Here is a 24,314-nt window from a genome sequence, read left to right on the forward strand (position 1 = left end):
ACCTCATTAAAGTTCATCCCTGGTGACAGTTCCTCCAACAATACCACACCTCCTAATCTTTCTAATCCTTCTCAAACAGGTCCACCCCCTGATGACTAAGCATTCAAATATATGCGCCTACAGGAGCCATTCTCATTCAAACCATCACAAATGCTTACCTTTAGATAAAAGTTCTAGTAATGATTGCTTGAAACAATATATAAAATGTTTATAATTTTACAGAAATAACTCTTAAAGATATGTTTAGATTCTACCAACCTCAAGCAAAAACTTGGGCATTGCAAAACCTAATGGTACACTGGGGGCAGGTTTGAGTGGGATACACTCTGGTCTCAGCAAAACATGGCCTTCTTTACAAATAAGTGGGACTCAGGCTCCTTATCTAAGGTATGCTATGCAAGTCTTAGGACAGAAGCAGGCTTAGTGTCCTCAAGCGTGCCACATTGGCTTTGGGGCCAAGAGAAGTTGACTTGGTCTGTGCAGGAGCATCTGGCCAGAACTCTTAACTTCAAAGAAAGTAAGAGTCTTTAGAGTTGGCTCACTGATCTTTCCATGTGTTCCAGACACCCGACGGGTGTGCAGTTTGATCTCTTCAGCCTCAGACTAGCAAAAGGGTATAAGCTTGATGATCCAGAAACCTAAGTTCAAAACTCAAAATGCGGGGCTGGAGAGATGGCTTAGCGGTTAAGAGCATTGCCTGCTTTTCTAAAGGTCCTGAGTTCAATTCCCGGCAACCACATGGTGGCTCACAACCATCTGTAATGAGATCTGGTTCCCTCTTCTGGCCTGCAGGCATACATGTAGAAAGAGTATTGTATGCATAATAAATAAATATTTTTTAAAAAAAAACTCAAAATGCCCACATAAAGATAGAAAGAGAAAACATACTTGACAAAGTTGTCCTCTACCTCCACATATGCACTGTGGCATGTGCTCCCACACATAGACACAATAATAATAAGTAAATAAATTTTAATTAGAACAGGGACTGGGTGTAGTGGCACACACCTTTAATTCCAGCAATCAGGGGCAAAGGCAGGCTGTATCTCTGAGTTGGAGGCCAGTTTGGTGTACACAGAACAGTGGTTTTCAACCTTCTTAAATGCTACAACCTTTTAATACAGTTTCTCATGTGTGGTGACCCCAACCATAAAATTATGTTTGTTGCTAATTCATAACTTTTTGCTACTGTTATGAATCATACTGTAAACACTTGTTGTTGGGGACTGCGGACCACCAGACCCTGAATTTCTTGTAAACAACTTGTTTTTCTCTGCTGTGAGCAGCCTGCAGCTGCTCTGAGCATAAGACCCTGATGGCAGGGGAGTGGGTTCTGATGAGTCTGCAGCTGAAAGATCCCGAGAGCTGGGGCGTGGCCAGAGCCCTAAATAAGCTGCCCCTGAACACGGTAAAGTGGGCATTCTTGGCATTCTTCTCTCAAGGGTGTCCCTGTGCCACTGTCTGTCTTTCTGTCTCTGTCTGTGTGTGTATGATTTTTAAATTTTCAGCCTAGTTCCTGTAGCCAGTAGAGCGCAGAATGGAACCTGTGTAGTTTTACAATCTGTGTTTTCCAGTGGTTTTAAGTTACCTCTGTGAAACGTTTGTTTGATACCACTTTCAAAGGGGTTGTAACCCACAGGCTGAGAACCACTGACTTAGGGAGTTCCAGGCTAGCCAAAGGTACATGTGAGACCCTTTCTCAATAAACAGTTACAAAAGGCGCCAACAATATGACTCAGTGGGTAAAAGCTTTTGGTACAAAAGTCTGATGACGTGAGCTCAATTTCTAGAACCCACATAAAGGAAGAAGAGAAAAACAGACTCCACAAAAAATGTTCTCTGGCTTTTCCTGTAGCACCTGTGTGTACACACACGCACACACTAATAATAAAGTAACAGCCAGCAGCCACTTTTCCAGACCTGATAGCTGGATACCTCCTGAGCCAGTGTTGGCATATCCTGCAATTAACAACTTGTATTTGGGGTTCTACAGATCATGTGGTACTAACTCTACTCACCCACAAACCCACTGGCAAATTCTTATATCAGAAAACAGAGTTACACACATCATGATCCACTCTTTTCCTGTTCATTTGAAACTTCCCCGACAAGAAGGTTTCTGTGTAGCTGGTAGTGATTACCTCTGATTGATACCCTTACTCTTTCCTTTTCTTGGAATTAACCTGTCCCTTTACAAGAAGTACTTTTTTTTTTTAAGATTTATTTATTATGTATACAACGGTCTGCCTGCATGTATCCCTGCAGACAGAAGTTGGCAGCAGATCTTATTACCGGTGGTTGTGAGCCACATATGGTTGCTGGGAGTTGAACTCAGGACCTCTGGAAGAGCAGTCAATGCTCTTGACCACTGAGCCATCTCTCCAGCCCCAAGAAGTTCTTTTTTATTCATCTGTTTTTAACCAAAGGAAGTTATGGGCCTAGTCATAGTTTAAGTTTCTTCATAGGTCCTTAAGTTTCTTTCACTGTATTTTTAAATACTTGATTTTTAAAGGTCTGTCTGTCTTTTATTCAATCTTCTTTCCTGTTGAAGGCTACTACATTATTCTTTAAGATGAATGTGCCTTCTTACAACAGTTGTCTGTTGACTTGTTGATGGGTGTGAGTATTGGTATCAAGCAGATATATTTATATTAGCTGAGCAAGGAAGGGCTCCTAAGGGTGCTGCTTACAGCAGACTTAACCTGCTGAGGGTTGGCACAAGTGAAAGCACAAGTGCCTCTTGCATTTTGTCCTCCCTTCCTTTCTTTTTGCTATCCTCTGAAGTTCAAGCTCTTCAAAACACTTAATTCTGGTTGTGCTTATAACATCCCTGGAACTGCGGGAGCACCATGAGAAGAGGGACTGGAGCTTTGGGAATGAGGACTTGGAGGACATGCAGTTGTAGTCTCATGGTCGATGCTCAGTAAACATATATTAAATGTGTGAATCTTGATTGGAAACACTGAGCCACATGTAGGAGTTAGGGAACCTTCCAGAAAACAAAATTCCAAGTAGTGATCCAAGATCATAGGGACCACTTGGGAGCATGTAGACCAGAAGCTAGACTGGGCACACTGGCTGCTGCTGAAAGTAAAGCAAGGTGGCAGTAGGTAAGAAGTTTTTTGTGTTGAGCTTGTGAGAACTATAGTACAAAACTACCATATACCCCATAATAACTTACAGAACCATTCTTCTCACTTATTGGTGTAACCACTAGTGCCAGTTCTTGGGACTACACTTTCCTTGTTTTATTGTTTCCCCATCCATCATTATCACAAGTGTGGTGTCTCTTTATTGATAATGAATTCAGACAAACATAAGAGTATGCATAAAAAGGCAGCTTTTACTTTTTGACCTATAGGAGTCTGATTATAACACTTGCTTGTTGTTAGGAGGTTGCTTGTTCATTTACCGGCAGCTCAGACTGGAAATTATATTATTTCAATCACTACTTGGCCTATTAGCTCTAACTTCTTATTGGCTAGCTCTTTTTTGGGGGAGCGGGGGTTGAGACAGGGTTTCTCTGTAGCTTTGGAGCCTGTCCTGGAACTAGCTCTTGTAGACCAGGCTGGCCTCAAACTCACAGTTTCCTGCCTCTGCCTCTTAAGTACTGGGATTAAAGGTGTGCGCCACCAATACCTGGCTTGCTAGCTCTTACATATTAATTTAACCCATTTCTATTAATCTGTGTATCGCCACGTGGCTGTGGCTTACTGGGTAAAGTTTCATCCTGCATATGTCTCCAGCAAGACTACATGGCTTCTCTTTGACTCCACCTTATCTCTCCCAGCATTCCATTTAGTTTTCCCCGCCTAACTCTTTCTGCCTCTTCGATAGACTCAAAGCAGTTTGCTTTATTAACCAATGGTATTCACAGCATACAGAGGAGAATCCCACATCACTTGCTATTTAAATTAGACCTTGAATTACATCCTTTCCAGTTTAACTCATGCTGTGTTTATAGCCTACCCTATAACCCAGCTGTTAGAGCCAGCAGCTCTCTCCATACCCATTGTTCCCATCACTAAGACAACTGTTAATGACAGAACTTGGGAGGTTGACATGGAATTGCTGTGAGTTGGTAAGCACAGCTCATGAGTGTGTTTGAGGACTTAATTCAAGAAAGTAGAGACTTGGGTCAAAATGAAGTTCTCTTTTCCAGTTTTTGCCATCTATTATGCTACTGCTCAGTTCTACCAATAGGGAGGGACTCATGCAAGGTCATGGGCTCCTGTGGAATAGAAGTTAAAGTCTTAGACCCTGAAGCCAGGAATCTGTCCTTTACTACCAAAGCTTGCCTTGTTCATGTCCATAGCTATGTATCATCAGCATTTGTGTATCTCTTGGATTGCAGATGCTATGACATGGGTAAGGGTGGGATAGGTCTGTATAGTAACTCTCTGCAAGGCCTTTACTGTGAAGGACCCAAACATCTGCTTTTCCCCAGACATTACAAAAACCCCTGTTGTTTAGTGCCATAGAAACACATTGTCTCTTTAATATAGCTGTCCTTTAGTCTGAATTAGACTAGTGGATTTCTTGAAAACTGGAAATATAGTTGAGGAAGGAATTGGGTCATTCTATGTGGTAGACAAACAATAAAAGGTCTATGCCCTGTGCCCTGCCACATTTCCACTTCTTCAACCTTCTTAACTTCTAGGTCTCATGCATGTTTGTTGCACTTCAGAATTGGCCTGAGGAGCTTTCAGACCCAACAGGTCCCAGTGTACCTCTAGCAGATCCCCTCAGTTTCCTCCTCTCCAGGGAGTCTTTTTTAAAAAGATTTCTTTTTATTTATAAGTATGTGCGTTTCTCTCTGAGTGTATGCCATGTACATGGAGGTGCCCACAGAGGCCAGAAGAGGTGGCAGATCCAATGGAACTGGAGTTACAGGCAGTTGTGAACTTCAAAGCCTGAGTACTGGGAACAAAACTGTGATCTTCCAAAAGAAAAGCAAGCACTACTACACCATTGAGCTTTGATTTTAGCCTCAGGAAGAGTCTTGAGCAAGCTCCCTAGGCAGTTCCCACTGCCACCCTGTGCCTGATCACTCCATGGCTTTATTTATTGCCATATATATGATTTTCCTGTGGTATTAGGAGTGCAGCATGTCTCATCAGCCTCCAGAAATTTTCAGGTCAACTCACTGGTTCTTGAGGGCCTTCCTGCTTTGTACAGATCCTGTGCACCTGCAAGAAGGATCAGAAAAAGAGTACATCCTGCATGCATACATTAAGGGAAGGGTAAAGGTCCACAGAAAGATGTAGTGTGTGATGTGTTCATCGGAGGGAGATGTGTGTGGTGATCATCCCCAGGTACTTAGATCTGAATGCCAGGTGTCTGCTCTGACAGCCCTCCCAGCTGCTGTAAGTGTCCTAGTAACTCCATTCCTGAGGAAGCAGAGCAGAGAGCTTTCTCTCACACACTCATGGTCATGGAGAAGTAAGGTGAGTCAAGAGATCAATTCCAGGAGTTTCAGCTCTCTTCCCTTCCTCCATGGCAGAGCTAAAGTAAAAGAACATGTTGCCAGCCTGAGCTCATGTCACCTGACCTTCAGCTTGTGCCAGTACTGAAGGTCACCTTGGTGGGGTGTCATCAAACCAGTTATACACACATAAGACTAGCATAATGGGGGTGGGAGGTAAGAGGGTTTTAACTGCTCTTCCCTAGAGAAAGATTTAATTATGATATTTTTATAAATGGTCTTGGTGAGGGGTGTTAAGATGGCGAAACTATCATTTTAAAACTCTGCTAACTATAGGATTTAGAGTTGAAGTAATATTGAACAGCATAGGTGGATACATCCTTAAATAGTAGAAAGGAAGCCCGGCATGGTGACACAAACCTTTAACCATAGCAGAGAAGGTGGAAGTAGGTGGATCACTGTGAGTTCTAGGTCAGCAAGTTACAGAACAACCAGGACTACACTGAGAGACTCCATCTCAAAAATAAAATATAATAATAAAATATAATAAATAAGTAAAAAGTAAATAGGAAAGGTGAGAACTATTCTGTTTATGAGCGTACATTGACCCAAATGCCAATGGGTATTAACACCATTGAGTGAAATAGCTTGTATCTGATAAAGCAGACCTTCCAAGATGCTAGTTTGCTGCTATAGTAGGAAAAGTTTCTTCCTTGAAACCTCCTAAAGGTGGGTACTTAGGAACCAGTGTGATAGGCAACTAGAGGGCATACGACCCCTATTTATGTTGAATATTTGATTAAGATGACATTTTTAACAAAAAGTTATTTGTTTGTTGTTATTTTGGGTTTTTCAAGACAGTTTCTGTGTAGCCCTGGTTGTCCTGGAAATTGCTCTGTAGACCAGGCTGACCTCAAACTCACAGAGATCGCCTGTCTCTGTCTACCATGTGCTGGGATTAAAAGCATGTGCCACCATGCCTGGCTAGCAGTAATTTAAAGAGGAAGAAGACCAAATGAATTAGAATAAGAACTAAATGGGGCCTGGGAAGGACAATGGAGAGGTGACTTGGGTTGAGAGCACTAACTTCTCTTGTTGAGGACCCAGGTTTGGTTCCCAGAAACCATATGACAACTCACAAGCACCTGTAACTCCAGCTCCAGAGGATCTGATGCCTTTTCTGGCCTCTGTACACACTCCAGTCATGTGCATTTAACATGCATGAAGGCAAACACTCAGACATATAAAAATAAGTGTATCTTTAAAAAATAAAAAAGCTGGGCTGGAGAGCTGGCTTAGTGGTTAAGGGCATTGGCTACTCTTTGAGAGGACCCAGGTTCAATTCCTAGCACCCATATGGCAACTCATAACTGTAACTCAAGTTCCAGTGGATCCGAAAAGATATGCAATCAAACATCAATGCATATTTTTGTTTAAAAAAGCAGAAATCCAAACAAGAAGGGGAAAAATTTAAATTTAGATTTAATTAATTAATTTAGTTATTTAATTAATTAAAAAGCTATCTAGAATTTCCTTGTGGGGCTATAGAGTATGAGACTCATCTGACCTCACTAGTACAAGGGATTGAACCTAGGGCCTCATACATGCTAGGCAAGAGTTGTACTGTTAAGCCTAGTCCTCTTGTTTTTATGTTGAGGCAGGGCCCATGCTGACTTTCAACCTGCTCAATAGTTGGGATTATAGGTCTGCTCTTCTAAGCCTGGCCAGTATAACACTTGTATAAGCTATCAAGTCATAGTTCAACATTCATGCTTCCAAGTGGAACAAGATGAAAACTTCTCTGGGGTGGAGTGGAAGAAAAGGTTTAGGTCAAATGTCAGCCCTCTACTTCATGACCATAGGCAAGATATATAACACATGAACTTCCAGCTATACAGTGGGGGCCAGCTGCCCCGCCTTGCAGTTGTGCAGATTCAATACCATTTGGAAGCACTGATTCATTAATGAGTACTTTACTTTCCCTCCTGAAGTTTCATGCTTTAAGTCAGTATTGCTGATGACAAGATACGGGGTGTTGGCAGCTTATCAAGCTGGTGAGCCAGCTTATCATGCCCCTAATCCACCCTCAAGATGGCCCTTTGTTAGTTCCCAGTCTTTACAATCCTTGCTAGAGTATCCTCCTAGGAACAGACTGCAACAGCAGCACATCCCTAAGCAAGGTGATGAGAACTTGGCCTTGAATGCTGAGAGTCTACCTGCATGTGTGTAAAAGTGGCAGGTGAACTATGGGCACACTCTAATCAGGAACTGAAGAATAGGCTATATATGTCAAGAATATATTGTGCTTAGTGATAAAGTTGTTAATCAGAATGCTCTTGTTTTGGTTTTGTTTTTAAATCTGTCACCTGATTCAAGAGTATTGTAATATTTTCTTTAACCTCATCCTAAGTATTGCTGGGGTTCTGCTTAATTAGATTCAGGCTCCGTTAGCCCAACAGCATTAGTACAGTGATTCCCAGCATCAAACTCAGATCTCAGACATGGGGACAGGTCCCCTTACCTACTGAGCCACCTCACCAGTCTGTGATTTTTATTTTAATTTTAACTCCCCAACTTCCCCCTCAGTGGGTCAACCTTAAGAACCAATCTCATAGCTGCAAAGGGCTTCCCTCTTTCTCCAGAGGACAGCTTAGGTGTTCAAACTTTGCAGGCAAGGTTGTTAAGCCTGATTCTGCCACTTAATTAACACTTGTTTATATTAATTAGTTGCCACATGTACAGAAAGCAGTGGTCCTTTTTGAAGTTTCCAGTTATAGACCTAATAAGATCTGGCCTGAAATGGGACTTTGAGAATCTCCCAAGGCAAAGTAATAGCTTCCAAGTTCCTCTACAAGTTTCTCTTTCAGGCATAGACAGCTCTGTGACCATTTTTCCATAACATCCTTCACCCAGAAGGATGGATGGAACAAGAGGGTGTGCACAGGCTCTCTCTCCTAAGGTTTTGGTACTCCTTGTCAGGTGTTAAAACAAAGAGGACCATTGTGTTTCTTGGAACTGATCTAAAAGTCTATGTTTGAGATTAAGATCTAAGGAAATGCATTTCCGTTTAACACCCAGTAGTTTCTGATTGTGAACAGGCTCCCAACCTGTGCACCGGCGCCGTGCATGACTACAGACTCAGCCTCTGCTGATGGTTCCTTTAATTAGTAGGAATTAAGTGGAGGCTGCTGCATATTTTGAGAATAAATAACACTGTTTAAACTTAGGCAGCCTTAACCATTAACTTAACCACTGGATTCTCGCTGCTACATGTCTCCTGAATAGATCAGCATAATCTTAACTAGGACTTAAAAATGCTTCATCCTCTCTCGGGAACTTAGAACTTGAAGCCCATGGGAGTCTTTGGAAGCTTAATGACTTTAATTATGGCAAGAAATATCTTCTGGTGGGTAGGAGTGCAGCTGGTGGGAGAGCCCTTTCTCAGAGAAGCCGGATGAGAGCTGGCAGAAGGGGGGTGGTGTTGGCCGCAGGGCCCCTGAGTTCTGAACTGTGTTTGTGGCTTCAGAGCTTTGATCACTTGCCAGGGAAACCTGGAAGGTCAGGCCAGGCTGCAGCCAAGCCCTGGAATGAGGAGCCAAGTCAGTGGAGCGGGTAGCTCTATGTCACCACCCTTACCTCCCACCCTTGAAAAGTAACCTTGTCTGACCACCCAGTCTTCCAGCCTTTCTTTTACCATTGGTCCTCTTTCCGTGTTGGTCTCCTTTTGGATTAGGCCTGAAAGAAACTAACAAAATGCTCTCTAAATGTAATTTGGTAAAATCAGATACGCTGTGTGTACTTTAGAAGAAATCAGGGCTGGGTTTTTTGTTGTTGGTTCTTTTTGTTTTTAACTCTGTGTGTTCCAGCACAAATGACCCCTGAGCACAGGTGACCTCTCCTGGTGGCTTATGCCAGGTTTCCCCATGTCTTCTAACATTACCACCAGTTCCATTTCTTGGCACCAGGGTTTTCTTACTGGTTCCCCGTGTGCCCTGCTGTGTGACCTCATTTACTATGGAATGAAAAGTTTCTGTCGAAAAACAGGGCCCTTGGTGAGTTGGCTTCGTGAGCCCCTTTGCTTGGTGTGACTCATGTTTCGGGGCCCAGGGCTGTCCAGAGTATGCAAGAGCCTGGTACCTGGGTGGTCACTGCCTAGAGAAGAGTAAAGGAGGAAAAAGCGAGGAGTAAAGGTTTAAAATCCATTTAGTGCTCTCCAGAAAGAGGGGTACAAGTACCCAATGAATGGCTGTTCGGACTAGGAAAAACCACCAAGAGAAAGCTGTGATGGTAGATATGGTCAGCCCCCAGGTCCACTGGCTGGTCTTCACTGGAATGAATAGCATACCACCATCACCACCACTTGCCCCATCGTGACCTTCCTGCAGCAGGATCAGGACCCCATACACCACCACCAGAAGCTGTTACTGCTACTCTGCAAGACTGTAGGCTACAGAAATCTCCCATATTGGTGCTTAGATGTCTTAATACTCTAAGGCAGGTTGCCTTTGAGCTTGAAAGCTGTGAAGCTGTGGAATCTGCAGCCACTACTCCTAGAGAGCCATGTTCCGTGTGTCAGCAGACCCAGTGCCCTGTTCTCTTTTGCAAATGGCAGGATAGATTCCATCAGTTCTCTAAGCCAGAGGAAGGCCAAGGGCACAAATCCAGAAGTAGTCATCTGTCTAGCTTTTCCTCATTGGAGTTCTAAGAAAAGTTCACTTTCCTCCAGAGAGAGAAGGAACAGAGCACACATTTCATTGTAAGTGTCTAGGATGTTTTTTAAGAGCTTTGGAATCCAGAGGTGAGTGTATACAAAGCCCAGGGCCTAAGAACTACAGGCAGAGCTACTTTTGATTTTACTGCTGGCCAAGGTCAAGATGTTTGCCTTAGAAGTCAGCAACCTCCTCAGCAGTACAACAAAAGATGGTATGGTGAATAGGGAGGGTGGGTGCTGAAATTGGAAGTGTGAAGGCTTAGGACTGGAGTTCCAAAAAGGTACAGCTAAACAGACATGTTGAAGAGTTGGAGGATCCACAGGTGACCAGCCATTGCTCACCATTGAGTGAAACTGATGCTGTGTGAGCCAACACTGTTGGTCAGTTTCCTGGTGCTGAGAGTCAACTGTGAAGTCTAACACCCAGACTGCCCTCTGCTGAGGGAAACTTTTGAAGATTGAAGCTGCAGTGAGGAACTGGCAGCAAGGCTTAGGGAATATTCCATGGAAGGCAAGCTAAATGAGGTAAAGCTGAGCCCTAGGGTTGCCACATGCTACATCCTTCAATGAGAAGGACACTTAGAGAACCAGTAGAACTGTCTAGTAAGGCTAAGAATTAGAGGGGTGTTGAGTTTGGAAGCTGTGGGCAAGGGAAGTCAGATCTTACCCTAGGAGCAGCACAGTTAGGTCCCTGACTAAGAAAGGTCTTGTTCTGTGCTGTAAGGCTGGCTGGGTAGGGAGAGCCTCAGGGAAAAAATAGTTGTGACTCACAAGGCACTAAGGTGGCAGCAGTGGGGATGGAAAAATAGTAGGTAGATTTGGAAGTTGGAATCAGTATAGCTTGGTGAGCATTTAAATGTAGGGTGACACAGCAAGCTACAATTTCCATGTACCACCTTGAGGATGGAGACCAAGTTGTAGGAAAGTAAGAATTTATTTTATTTGTTTGGAGTTTTCTTTTTTTCTTTTACTTTTTTTTCTTTTTCTTTTCTTTCTTTCTTTTTTAGTTTTTCAAGACAGGATTTCTCTGTAGCTTTGGAGCCTATCCTGGAACTAGCTCTTGTAGACCAGGCTGGCCTCGAACTCACAGAGATCCACCTGCCTCTGCCTCTTGAGTGCTGGGATTAAGTGTGCGCCACCACCACCAAGCTGTTTGGAGTATTCAAGACAGTATCTTACCATGTGTCCCAGGCTGGTCTTAAACTCTGTTTACCTCTGACTGACCTCAAACGTGCAGCCTTCTGAGTGCTGGAATGACCGATATGCACCATCACAAGCAACTTAAAATGAATCATAGGCCCACGGCACCCACATCATCCTGCTCTAAAAATGTCCTGCAGGGTCTGGGATAATGTGCTCTGCCCTGCTCTGGAACTAGCTGTAAAAGTTTAGAAGAATCTAATCTGAAGCAGAAAGTTGGTGCTAAGTCATGGAAAGCAGTTCTTGGGCCTCTAGTACCATGAATTCTCCACTATTGTAATGTCTGCCACCTTGTGTTAAGCTATATGTAAGCATATCTGAGAACCCCATAAACATGTTCACATGGCTGAAAGGAAGAGTCCCTAGAATCCTCACCTTGCTTAAGAAGGAGTGCCTCACCAGCTGTGATGCCACCACGCCTTTTATCCCAGCACTCGGGGGGGGGGGGGGGGGGGGCAGAGATAGGCAGATATCTGTGAGTTCAAGGCCAATCTGGCCCACAGAGTGAGTTCCAGGACAGGCTACAAAGCTACAGAAAAACCCTGTCTAGGGGTGGAGAGGGGAAGGAAAGGAAGAAAAGACATTGTCAGGTGTATTATGGTAAATGCTTTCAAAAGGTTCTTGTTTGTGTCTTTGGAGTTCCTATCACACAGTTAGTTAGCTATCTTAAATTGTTCATGGACGGAACTATGTAATTTATAATTAAATGTTTTCATACCAATAACCGTTTCTGTTAAGTTGTAGATGTGTGCATTATTTAGTAATTGGCTACCAGAGCAAAATGTCATCCTTCTACCTTGAGAGTGAGAAGTGAGAAAGGTGTTAATAATCCTTTATCCAAGCGTGCTACCTACCATAGAACATTAATGCAAAGCCTGCTATACAGCAGGGAAAGTATTCTATGCATTGCTGAGAAAGGCTTTCTAATGCTGGGTAGTCAGGAACAGCCAAAACGAATATGCTTCACATTTGTCATGGATAGCTCTAGAAAATGCAATGCTTCCCAGAAGATACCAGCCAGGAAAATAGGTCATTTCCATATGTGTACTTCGTGGAAAGCCACTCTAGAGACAGGATAAGCAACCTTGTATTTTTTATCTCTTGCCATATGCCCCTGAACTAAACACCAAACTTTCCTGGTGATGCCCCCAGAGGTATGGTGTATTCCACCATCATCACATGCAGAAGATGTGCTCCATAAGGATAAATACCCATCATTCATTATGTCTGCTGTTAAATAAATATAATAAAATTATATTCCATAGAGCCACTGGAATAGCTGTATGTCAGAACTTCCCATAAGAAGCTGTCGACACATATTCCAATTAGCTATCGACAGTCCAGCTCCTTGGTTATTCTCTCATCAAGAATCCAGAGCCAAGATTTTTTGGTTATTTCCTGCTGAGATTATGTTTTGTCTTCATTTTCCTACAATAAAGCTTAGACATTAGGGAACTTACATCCAAGTGCTTAACAGATATAACTAAATAAAACTTAATGTATCTCAGAAGTTCCAAAGGACAGGTATTGATTGGTAGGTCTGAGCCCCAAACCAGGTCTGGATGTAACCGCATACATCTCACACACACACACACACACACACACACACTCTCTCTCTCTCTCATCATCATCCCTATAAGGCCCTATTATAACAACCATTGTCATCAGAATGCTGTCTGCATTGGGAGTTTATATACTTGGTCTTGCAGAAGAACCACCCCCATTGCTGTAACCTAAATATGGGCCCAGACAGGTTTCTTTCAATTTACTGACCATTGATTGAATCATCATAGGAGTGATAAGTGATTAGTAGGGTCTTGCCTTCTGAGGCTTCAAATTTTGTGCTTTGTAAAATAGAAGTACACAGATTTTGTTCTTTCGTTACTTTGTATCACCTTCAAACATCTCCTTGCCACCATGTTTCTGGTTGCCTCTCCTTTGGTTCTACCTGTGCTGGCCTAGGTAAGGATAAAAGCAACCTGAAGATACCTCTGATGGGAAGGGTTAGCAAGGCAAGACCTTTGGCTGCTGTTTAGTTTTGCAGGGATGTCTCACTTCTAAGAAAGCCACGGCCTTTTCTTGCTTTTTCATCCTTTCAAACAGCGTTACAGGTATAACATTATAAAAATAAAGTTTACTCTAGTCACAAGACTGGTAATCTAGCTAGGATTTAGATTGTTTGAAATATAATAATTTGGCAGGAGATTGGCAATAGATAAAATTGGAAAATTTGTTCAAAGAACTTGGCTACTCAAGTTTTTAAAATTACATTGGGGCAGGAGGAAAAGTGTAACCAAACAGTATTTTATGTTTTTAAAATATAATGAAAGTTCCCATCTTGTAAATTAAGGTTACCCATGACCTTTTCTTGAGGATTAAACAAACTCAGGATGAATGTATGCTAGCACATTTTACCACTGAGTAACATCCCCAGCCATCAGTCTTTTCTAAGCCACCCAGCTCTCAACAGGCATGCTCTCAATAGGAACTCCTTCACTCAGTCCTGATATGTGCTGAAAATGCAAATTACTTCAAACTCTGTGTTGCTGGGATGATCTTGAATTTTATGATTCTTCTGCCTCTACCTCTTAAATGATGGAATTACAGACACCATACCCAGTCCTAATACCATGCTAAGGATCTCTTTATGAAGGGCTAGGGCTTTAGGCATGGTTGGCAAGCACTCTGCCAATCGCACTACATCTCCAGCCTCCATAAATAAAATTTTTATGGTAATTCACTGAAAATTTGCTCAGCCACAGGACTTGTCCTTAGATTCCATGCATTAGTGATTTGTCTGAGGTTGAGTTGTAGATGAGAGCTAAGCGCTTTATTCTCTACCTGCCCTCCTCACCAAAGAAATAAGGTTTGTTTTTGGTTTGGAGTTTCAAGACAGGGTTTCTGTGTGTAGCCCTGGCCATCCTCAAACTCACTCTACAGAGTTTTTGGTCAGGACCAGGCTGACCTCAAACTCACAGAGATATATATACCTGACTCTGACTCTGTCTTCTTCTCCCAAGTGCTGGTATTAAAGTTGTGTACCACCATGCCTAACAAAACCATGTATGTTTTGAATGATCTTTTGTATGACTGAGAATGTATAGCCCCATGGTAAAGTACATAACCTGGTATGGATGAGGCCTAAGGTTTACACTCCCTGCCCCCAGCTTTGTGATGTCTGCCCTGAACAGGTCATGCCTCTGAAACAAATGAACATTCATGTTCTTGTGAAACAAGAAATACAGGGAAGTCAAGGAGGCCCTCTGGCTGTGTAGTTCCCCCGAGGCACATTCCAGGAAGGCATTCCCTACCCAGGCACTGCAGCCTGTGCCAACCTCTCCAGGTGCACTAGCATCAAAGCTGGAGGGACAAGCACTCCAGTCAGGACATATCTAAACTCACACTCTTCACAGGTACTGTTTGATATGCTGGATCCCTGGATGAAAACAGAATAAAAGAATGAGAGGCCCTCTTTATTTCTTCCTCTGGGAATGGAATTTATGAAGAAGCCTAGGGTACCACTGGGGCAGAAACACAAGCACCCATCAGGAGTCTAGGAGCTGTGGGTAGAGGTCTGCTGTGCTAAGGAACTGAGAGAACAGTCGTGCCATTTTATCTTGGTCTCACACAGGGACATGGTTGTTCTGAGGCTGGGCATGAAAGATTCGGTGACTTAAGATGCAGTGGTAGAGCACTTGGCTCAGCATTAACAAAGCCCAGGTTTGACCACAACACTACCAAGCAGAAAAGAGAATGACTGAAGTTTAGCAGGGACAGCCCACTGGTCACCAGCGAACACTGATAATAAAACAGCCGGGTAATCCTCAGCTGACTTTCTGATTGTTCAGTCTCAGTTTGTTTTTAAGGATAAATCCTGCATCATTGCATCCAGGATTCCTGGCTTTCTTAAGCTTCCAAGAAACATACTTTATCTTCAGTGTCACTAAGTTTTGACTTGGTCCCAAGTGCAGGGGGTTGACTTTAAAAGTAACGAAGTGACACTGCCCTCTAGTGGTCCAATAAAGTCATTGATCATTCTTGTTGATGCTCTTTGGGTTTGTGCACCTGTCAGTACGGATTATTCCTATGGAAGGAATTTACATTTATTCTCTGCTTATTTGTTGGGTTTATTCACTGTTTGGGCCCATAGTAACTGGCCTGGATGATAATTTGCCCATCTTTTAGCGTGCTGGTTTGGGAAGTTGGCTTGTTTTCCCTGTATTTTTTTTTTTTTAAGAGTGGCTGCCTCTGTTACAGTAGTTCAAGTCCTAAAAGCAAGGGAGGGTCTGTCTCATCTGCAGATTCAACTCTGTTGTTCACTTAGCTGGAGATAAAATGAGAAGGTTCACTGAGGTGGAAAGGAATCTTTTCTCCCATCTTTTCCTCTACCCCAACAACAAAATAAATTTCTATCACTTCTCATTTGTTTCTAAGCCTTCTTGTCTTGTCCCTCTGACCTCTAGTTTTCCAACTGGTGAGATCAGCTGAGTTCCCAGAGCTTGGTGAGCCTGCCTCCAGCTCCACTGAACCCATCTCTGTGGTCAGAGCCAGGAAATCTGCTTTACAAACTTCACAAGTGGGTTCCAATGTTCAGCCAGGCTTGGCAGCCAACTGCTCTAAATCCCCACTTATTATTTCTTGTAAGCCCCCCAATGGTGTCTGCAGCTTGTGTTGTGTGTTAAACGTGACCATTTTGAGATTTATTCAGTAGTAGTCAACATGCTATTCTAACTGGATGGCATGAGAAGGAAGAAAGGACCACAAGAGACAAACCAAAGGCATTTACTCTGGTTGCCAGGGGCAGTGTGTTTATAGCAGAAAATATCAAAAACCAGTGCCTCTGCACTGGCTGGGAAAACTGCCCATCCATAGACTTGTTTTTAATATTCCAGCTAGATGGGAAAGAAAGGCTTTGCAATAGTCAGTTACTCATTTTTACCCATTCTAAGTCACCAGACTATTGGGATGATAGGACACAGTAAGTGGCTGTGTCTCCTGTTTTTCAGATGAGAATGTCAAGGCTTGGAAAAGTAGAACAACTTGCTCAGAGGCACAGATATTGCTTACTCTCTGGTTCTGCATTTGAAGTCAATGCTGATTTATGAGGCCAGTATTGGTAGGGTCAAAAGACAGAGTTGCTAGGCTGGGCAGTGGTGGTGCACACCTTTAATCCCAGAACTTGAGAGGCAGAGGCAAGTGGATCTCTGTGAGTTTGAGGACAGCTAAGACTGTTACACAGAAAACCCTGGCTCAGGGCGGGTGGGGGACAGAGTTGCCAACCTTCTCTTTTTCATGTTCCAGGCCAAGAGAGCAGTTCAACGAGGAGCAACTGCAGTGATCTTTGATGTATCTGAAAACCCAGAAGCCATTGACCAGGTAACTCTCCACCAATATCATTCCTACTGTCTGCCTGAGAGGAATTTGCTCTGGTTATATTGAGTAGGCACTGTTGTGACACCCTTGTCCCAGATTCTTTGCACCTATCTGCTGAAGTAATATGTCTGTGTTTGAGTATCATACCCTGGGGGAGGCATATAGAAAGTGGTTATAGGTCAGGAGTTAGGGATAAGGGACATTTTCAGATAGTCTTCTGGACTTTCAGCCAGCTCAAAACAACTTTCAGCCATCTTAAAACAAGTATAGCACCCTATCCTCACCTTTCTGGGAATCCCAAGTCTATAATGCTTGAAGACTTTGAGAATGTCCAAGTGGGGATTTAATGTTCTTTCTTGTGTATGCATTCATAAAACACACGTGTGCATGTGTGTGCTGAAATCTAGACCTTACATTGCCAGACAAGTGCTCTACCACAGAGCCACATCCTAAACTCTCTTATTTTTTTCTTTCTTCCTCTCTTTTTTTCTTTCTTTCTGTCTTTCTTTCTTTTTGTTGTTGTTGTTGTTGTTTGTTTTTTGAGACAGGATTTCTCTGTAGCTATGTGGTATAGGAGGGTCTTCTGTCTATATGTTACTTTCATTGGTCAAATAAAGAAACTGCCTTGGCCTTTTGATAGGACAGCAGCTTAGATAGGCAGAGTAGACTGAATAGAATGCTGGGAGAAAGAAAGCAGAGTCAGGCAGACACCATGGCTCTTCTCTCCAAGACGGATGCTGGATAGACTCATGCCAGTAAACCACAGTCAAGTGGCGATACAGATTATTAGAAATGGGTTGAATCAATATGTAAGAGTTAGCCAATAAGAGGCTAAAACTAATGGGCCAGGCAGTGTTTAAATGAATACAGTTTCCGTGTAATTATTTTGGGCGTAAACTAGCCAGGAGCCAGGCAGTGGAAGCAGCCTGCAGCTCCTTTGACTACAGCTATGGAATCTGTCCTGGAACTCAGTCTGTAGACTAGTCTGGCCTCAAACTCACAGAGATCCTACCTCTGGCTCCCAAGTACTGGGATTGAAGGTGTGTGCCAACACCGCCCAGCCTCTCTTGCTTCTTAAAGTAAGCATGTCTTTTAATTGGTGCCCTCTCTTTCTTGCCAGCTAAACCAAGGCTCAGAAGACCCTCTTAAGAGGCCAGTAGTGTATGTGAAGGGTGCAGATGCCATCAAGCTGATGAACATTGTCAACAAGCAGAAAGTAGCTCGAGCAAGGATCCAGCACCTCCCTCCTCGAGTAAGTGGTAACTTGTCTGTTGCCTACCGATCGGTGCCTTCATTTCCTTTGAGCTTTGACTTTCAGCCATCTTGTCCCTATATCTAGAATGCTGGCATAGTATCTGTTCCTATGGGTTGAGCTCAGCTACAGGACAGGAAAACAGAAATTTTCACTAAATTTCTTTATTTGTAAAAAAAAAAAAATGTAAACGCTTACAGAAATAGGCTCTGGTTTCACTCTTCTGGCGTTGCCCCTTTTCAGCCCATCCTTCTGAGAAACAAGCTGAAAAAAATGAAGGATGACACATTTAGCACTTGTTTCCCTTTGTCTCTTCCCTGCCATCTGACCTAGAGATAAGAAAAGGCCTATACTTCCTTCTGCCAATCAGGTAGATCACTGGCTTAAAACTCCCCAGCTCACAAATACAAACATTAAGAATTTCTCAGGCAATGGTTGGTGATGAGTAGCAGTCAGGCATTACTTCATTATACTGAAACAGTAGTACTGCTCACCAGTACTTTACTGACATCTTCTCCTCAACCTTGGAATCGGGCTAATGCCCGTATATGTTTTCTTCCCTCTTCACAGTTACTGAACTGTTCCCATGCAGAATGATTCTTCCTCCCGCACCAAGTATCTGGGTAGCACAGCATCTTATTAGGGCCCTGTTCTTACTGGCTAAGTGGTTGTCCGAGGTGTAGCAGCTTCAGATGGCAGAAGTCAGTGTTTTTTGTGTGAAAAAGATAAGAGTTGCCAAGTGCAGCTAAGTTGGTAGAGGACTTGCCTAGTATCCACAAAGCCCAGGCAGGGTTCATTCCCCAGCACTACATAAAGCTGCTGTCATGGCACAGCTGTGATTCCAACATTTAGAAGGTGAGTGGTGATAGGGTTAGATTTTCAGGGTCATCTTCAGCTCCATAGCAAGGTAAGACCAGCTTAGGATAAATGCTACCCCCTACCCGACACCAAGAAAAGAAACAAGACATTTGCAGAACTGACTTGCTGTCTTCATTTTAAAGGAAGAAGGAACTCTTGGACAAACGTGACTCATTGTAGTGGAAGCTGATTTTTGTGGAAGCACCATACAATTTTCTAAGTTGTTGTAAACCATTAATTATATGCTTAGTAATCACTGTTCCCTCAAAACACAACACTCACTCCTTTGTCTATAACTGTGATTGTGTTTATTCAGAGGGGCTTTTCTCAGGAGGTATACCAAACTTTGCACTGTTTTAATGGGAGACTAAACTTTACTACTGCCTCTCTCAGTTACTAGGAGGCGTGAGGCTACTATAACTCCCTCACCCCCATCCTGGCCACTATCACTGTGTTCATTTGAGCAGAACCCCACAAGCATCCTACACACTGAGGGATCCTGTCCTCACTCGCCCACTCCATTTCCTGACCAGGACTGACAGCCCACATGCCCACAATCAGGCCAAAGAGAACATGGCTCATAGCATTTGTGTTCTATTCTAGCAACCCACTGAGTACTTTGACATGGGGATTTTCCTGGCTTTCTTCGTCGTCGTCTCCCTGGTTTGCCTCATTCTCCTTGTCAAAATCAAGCTGAAGCAGCGTCGTAGTCAGGTAACCCCTAAGAGCAACCTGTGAACCCCGTTACCCTGTTGCTGATGAAAGTTAGAGGTCTAGCCAACCTGCTGTCCTTGCTCCCCTTCCTTTCTCAGTGTTCTGGAGAATTCCAGACCTCAAGTGCTGAGCTCTAGTGTTGAGAAGGGCAGGCCTGAAAAGGCCTTCTCGTTGGGGGTATTCCAAGCAAGTATTTTGAAGGAATTGTCCAAATAAAATTTTGTTTTGGAACGTGAGACCTTTGCTCCTCAGGTAGAATTAGGGTTGGTAGAAATACAGACTGTCAGGGCCCCAGGTCTTGTGATGAAATTTACCTCTGCCAGGTCCTTATGTTGACTCTTGATAAACAGGTAGCCATACTAGTACTCTAGCCAACCCATTACTTCTGCTTACAAGAAAGAAAGGTCTGCAGGCAGAGGGTAGAGAGAGGAGGGGAAGCAGGATAGACTGAGATGTGTGACACCTTGGCGAGAAGGTTCCCTGGAGAGTGACAATCAAAAGAAAAATGGTTTCAGTTGTCAGGAGGTCTGACGGGCCATCACCAGCAAAAACAGGGATTATTGGCTAGTATTTATCCACTCACACTGTGTGTCAGATGCTGAACACTCATCTAAACACTCATTTCCCTCAACAAGGAGGTATTTGACATAGGGCCTTCTAAAAACCAAAGTCCCACAGAATTGGGAAGTACCAGAAACAGAATTTCCTTTTACCTTGAAGGCAAGACTTTGGAGTAGGGTCACTTGTGAAAATCCTAGACAAATGTCATGGGCATTCTAAAGGGTCTATAAAATACAGTGGCAGGATGAGTTTTGAACAGTTTCTCAAGAATTTGTTTGACCTGAGTGAGACTATTATTGTCTGTCCCAGTGTCCTGAGTGCCATGGCCTGGGGTATGAATACTACTATTAATATGTACCAACACTGACCATGTTCTACCTTGCAGAATTCCATGAACAGGTTGGCTGTGCAGGCTCTGGAGAAAATGGAAACCAGAAAGTTCAACTCCAAAAGCAAGGGGCGCCGGGAAGGAAGCTGCGGGGCCCTGGATACACTTAGCAGTGGCTCCACATCTGACTGTGCTATCTGTCTGGAGAAGTACATTGATGGAGAGGTAATGTTAGAGACAGGACCTGTCTTGGGTGAGGAGGGGATATACGGTCCCCAGAAGTGCTGGGGACCACCAGAACCAGAGTTCCCTACAACGTTGATTCAATATCCAGGCTTCTAAAGGTATTTCTCCTAGGGCCTGGAAGACATAATAGTCTATAGATGGTCTACCTAAGTGGGTGACTTTAGAAGTTAATCAGAAGTATGTGAATGCCAGGCGTGGTAGCACCTGCCAGTCATTATAGCACTTGAGAGACTAATCAGGAGAATTGGGAGTTTAAGGTCATGACTCCAACAACGAAACAAAACAAATAAACAAAAAAGTACATGATTAGACAGAAAATACGTAGATGCAAAAATAAGTTGTCTGCTTTGCTTTGAAGAAGTGGTTATGTGGTATGTTTACTTGGAAAAAATCAAGAGATTTGATGCCTCTGTTTTCACTTGTGGCTCTTTATTAAAAGTTGAAATTAAAGTACTAGAAGCAGCATAGACCATTCACCTATAACCACCCATCATTAGCGCTTTGTTACTTTGTTCCTATCTCCAGTTGGACAGGTACACACAAAAGAGTTGGGGTGGAGGGATGGAGCAAACCGTTTGAAAGTTCAGACCTTGGATAGCCCCTGATGTATAGATTGCTGAAAGGAAGTGTGTTTGCACACAGGCACTTGGAATGATGCTCTTGCATGGACTGTAGGTACAGACCTAGCCCAGGGTTCCAACCTAGCCCAGGCAGGTTCTTGGTTTGGCAAGTGACTTCATCCAGTGTCTGCATTGATGATCCGAACCAGCATACTAGACGCTCACAAAGGCTACTTAAGTGAGAAGACACGGGCATTCTAAAGCACCACATTGGTTATTAGTGTGATTATCACTGTGTCAGACTTGTGAGAAAATAAAAGCAAAGCAGCAAGAATAGTCAGGATGACACTTGGAAAGCCATCACATTCTGTCATAGACTGCTTTCCTTAGAAGCTAGGCAGCCCCAGCAAGTGTTCTTTGTACTTGACCTCCTTCAAAAGTGCCAAGAAGCAACTGTCTGTATATGGTTCAGTGGCTGTCAGCCTTCCTAATGCTACAACCCTTTAATATAGTTCCTCATGTGTGGTGACCCCAACCATAAAATCATTTTCGTTGCTCTTTCATAACTGTAATTTTGTTACTGTTATGAGTTGTGATGTAAATATCTGTGTCTTCAGATGGTTTGGTGTGTCGCAAACCAAAGACTGAGAACCACTGCTCTACATCAACGTAGATGACCTAGGGTGTTTGTAACTCTCCCTGCAAACCCATACTCTCTAGCCTGCAAACCCATACACCTCTAGACTTAGGTGTGCCCTCCAGCTCTGGAAAGGAACCCACTCCCTTGCCTTCCTTGTCCTTTAACCTTGAGGACTATGATTGGGCCATGTAGATTGGGCAGTTTCAGTTTCCTTCTCCCTATGAGCCCTACTTGAAGGAATAAAACTGGCCCTTAGTTGGAATTACGGGAAAGAGTACAAAGTGTTTTAACTTTCCATTCCTATAACAAATACCCGCAATAATAAACATATAAAGAGCAAAGGTTTGTTTGAGCACATAGTTTTTGGACAGTTTGACCCATGATCATTTGACTGCAAATAGGATGGCAGCATATCATGACAAAAACATGTGATGGATCAGACTGGAGATACCACAGTGGTTAGGAGCACATGCTTCTCTCGGAGAGGATCTAAGTTCTGTTCCTAAAACCCGTATTGAGTGATTCATCCCTACCTGCAACTCCAGCTCCAGGGGACTAGTACCCTCTCAGGCAACTACTTTCACATACATACACTCAGTACAAACACGTAAGCACGCATTCATATAACTAAAAGTAAAAATTAAGGCAGTCTTGTACAAAATGCAGCTGTGCTGCTTTGTAAGTCTGCCTGTGTTTCTGAATTACTCAGAAAAATGTACCTTTTCTTATTCTTTTTCCTTGTTCTTTCTCCGTGAATCTGACCTCTGTGCCAGCTTAACTCTAGTGACATGATCTTCCTTCTCTACTCCATTCTCCTGAGCAACTTCTGAGATACACTGCTTTCCTACTCTGAAAGTTTCCTCTTCATCTCTAATAAAATTTATTATCTCGGGTTGGAGAGATGGCTCAGAGGTTAAGAGCCACTGTCTTCTCTTCCAGAGGTCCTGGGTTCAATTCCTAGCAACTACATGGTGGCTCACCATGTGCCCTCTGGTGCCCTCTTCTGGTGTTCAGGTATACATGCAGGCAGAACACTGTATACATGATAGATAGACAGACAGACAGACAGATAGTCATCTACCTTAAAAATAAATAAATAGATAAATAAATAAATAAACCAGGTAGTGGTGGTACGCACCTTTAATCTCAGCACTCAGAAGGCATAGGCAGACAGGTAGGTCTCTGAGTGTCAGGACAGCTTTGTCTACAAAGTGAATTCCAGGACAGCCAGAGCTACACAGAGAAATTCTGTCCCCCCCCCCAAAAAAAAACAAAAACAAAAACAAAACAAACAAACAAAAAAAAAAACCCTAAAGAAATAAAAGAAGGATTGGAGATGGCTCAGAGGTTAAGAGCACTGACTGTTCTTCCTAAGGTCCTGAGTCAACCACATGGTGGCTCACAGCCATCTATAATGAGATCTGGTGCCCTCTTCTGGCCAGCAAGCATACAGACGGACAAACACTGTATACATAATAAATAAATCTTTAAAAAAGAAAAAGAAATAAAAGAATAAGTAAATCTAAGTAATCTAAGTAAATCTTCAGCATTGCTTACCAAAAGGACACAAAAAAGAAGGAGAGGGAAATCAGGTCCCACTAGGCCCTCCTTGACTGCCTAGATTGGTACTGCCAATCTAGGAACACTTAAGATTCATATTTTAGCAGGAGGGCACTAGCACACTCACTGTACAGGACTATTCTGTCCCCCATAGGATCCATTGGAGGAGGCACAACAGACTGAAGTGTGTGAGACTGAAGGTAGAAGTACCCTCCCTTCAGTCCATTCTTCATGCTATGTCCCCCTCTTTCCCTTTGCAGGAACTTCGGGTCATCCCCTGTACCCATCGGTTCCACAGGAAGTGTGTGGATCCATGGCTGCTGCAGCACCACACTTGCCCCCACTGTCGGCACAACATCATAGGTAATTATTACAGATCTTGGAGGACACTGTCCCTTCAAAGTATGATAAGTGCTTAGTGCATGCTGTAGGCTCATGAACAAACTGAACCAACACGGCATGGTCTTCTGGACATGTAGGCGTGTAAGCATTAGGTTTTGAAACTTGGCTGCACAATTCTAAGCAGAGCTTAGCATTAAGGATCACTTTTAGGGGCAGGTAATGAGGCTCAGTAGGAGATTGTTGCCTAGATTGTGCAAAATCCCAGGCTTGGACTCCCCCCCCCCCCCCCGCGCCCCCAAGAAAATCATCTTGCATTCAAGTTTGAGTTTCCCATTAAATAGGACCCTAGCTGGGTATATGGTATACACGTGGTATTCCCAGCACTTGGGAAGTAGATGCAGGAGTTCAAGGTCATCTTTAGCTACATAGCAAGTTGAGGCCAGGCTGGGGTACATATGTGAGGAAAGTAAAAATCAACAGATCCTAGCATCCTGGCCTGGCCTCCCTAGGCCTAAAGCCCCTGTCTCTTTAACAGATGGCAGTA

At 43.3% G+C, this 24,314-nt stretch overlaps 1 protein-coding gene across 1 annotated transcript in view; it reads left to right on the forward strand.

Annotated features, from left to right (window-relative positions):
- The window catches only part of Znrf3 (zinc and ring finger 3), a 158,662-nt gene that overhangs the window by 127,747 nt on the left and 6,601 nt on the right, over positions 1-24,314 (forward strand). Inside the window, exons 3-7 of the mRNA XM_085692073.2 lie at positions 16,638-16,712; positions 17,830-17,961; positions 19,423-19,533; positions 20,480-20,647; positions 23,689-23,791. Of these exons, the coding sequence (XP_085548199.2) occupies positions 16,638-16,712; positions 17,830-17,961; positions 19,423-19,533; positions 20,480-20,647; positions 23,689-23,791 (589 nt within the window). The remainder of the gene's footprint in view (positions 1-16,637; positions 16,713-17,829; positions 17,962-19,422; positions 19,534-20,479; positions 20,648-23,688; positions 23,792-24,314) is intronic.

The sequence above is a fragment of the Myodes glareolus genome, chromosome 8, assembly GCF_982192425.1.
Source record: "Myodes glareolus chromosome 8, mMyoGla1.1, whole genome shotgun sequence".
Taxonomy (NCBI): Eukaryota; Metazoa; Chordata; class Mammalia; order Rodentia; family Cricetidae; genus Myodes; species Myodes glareolus.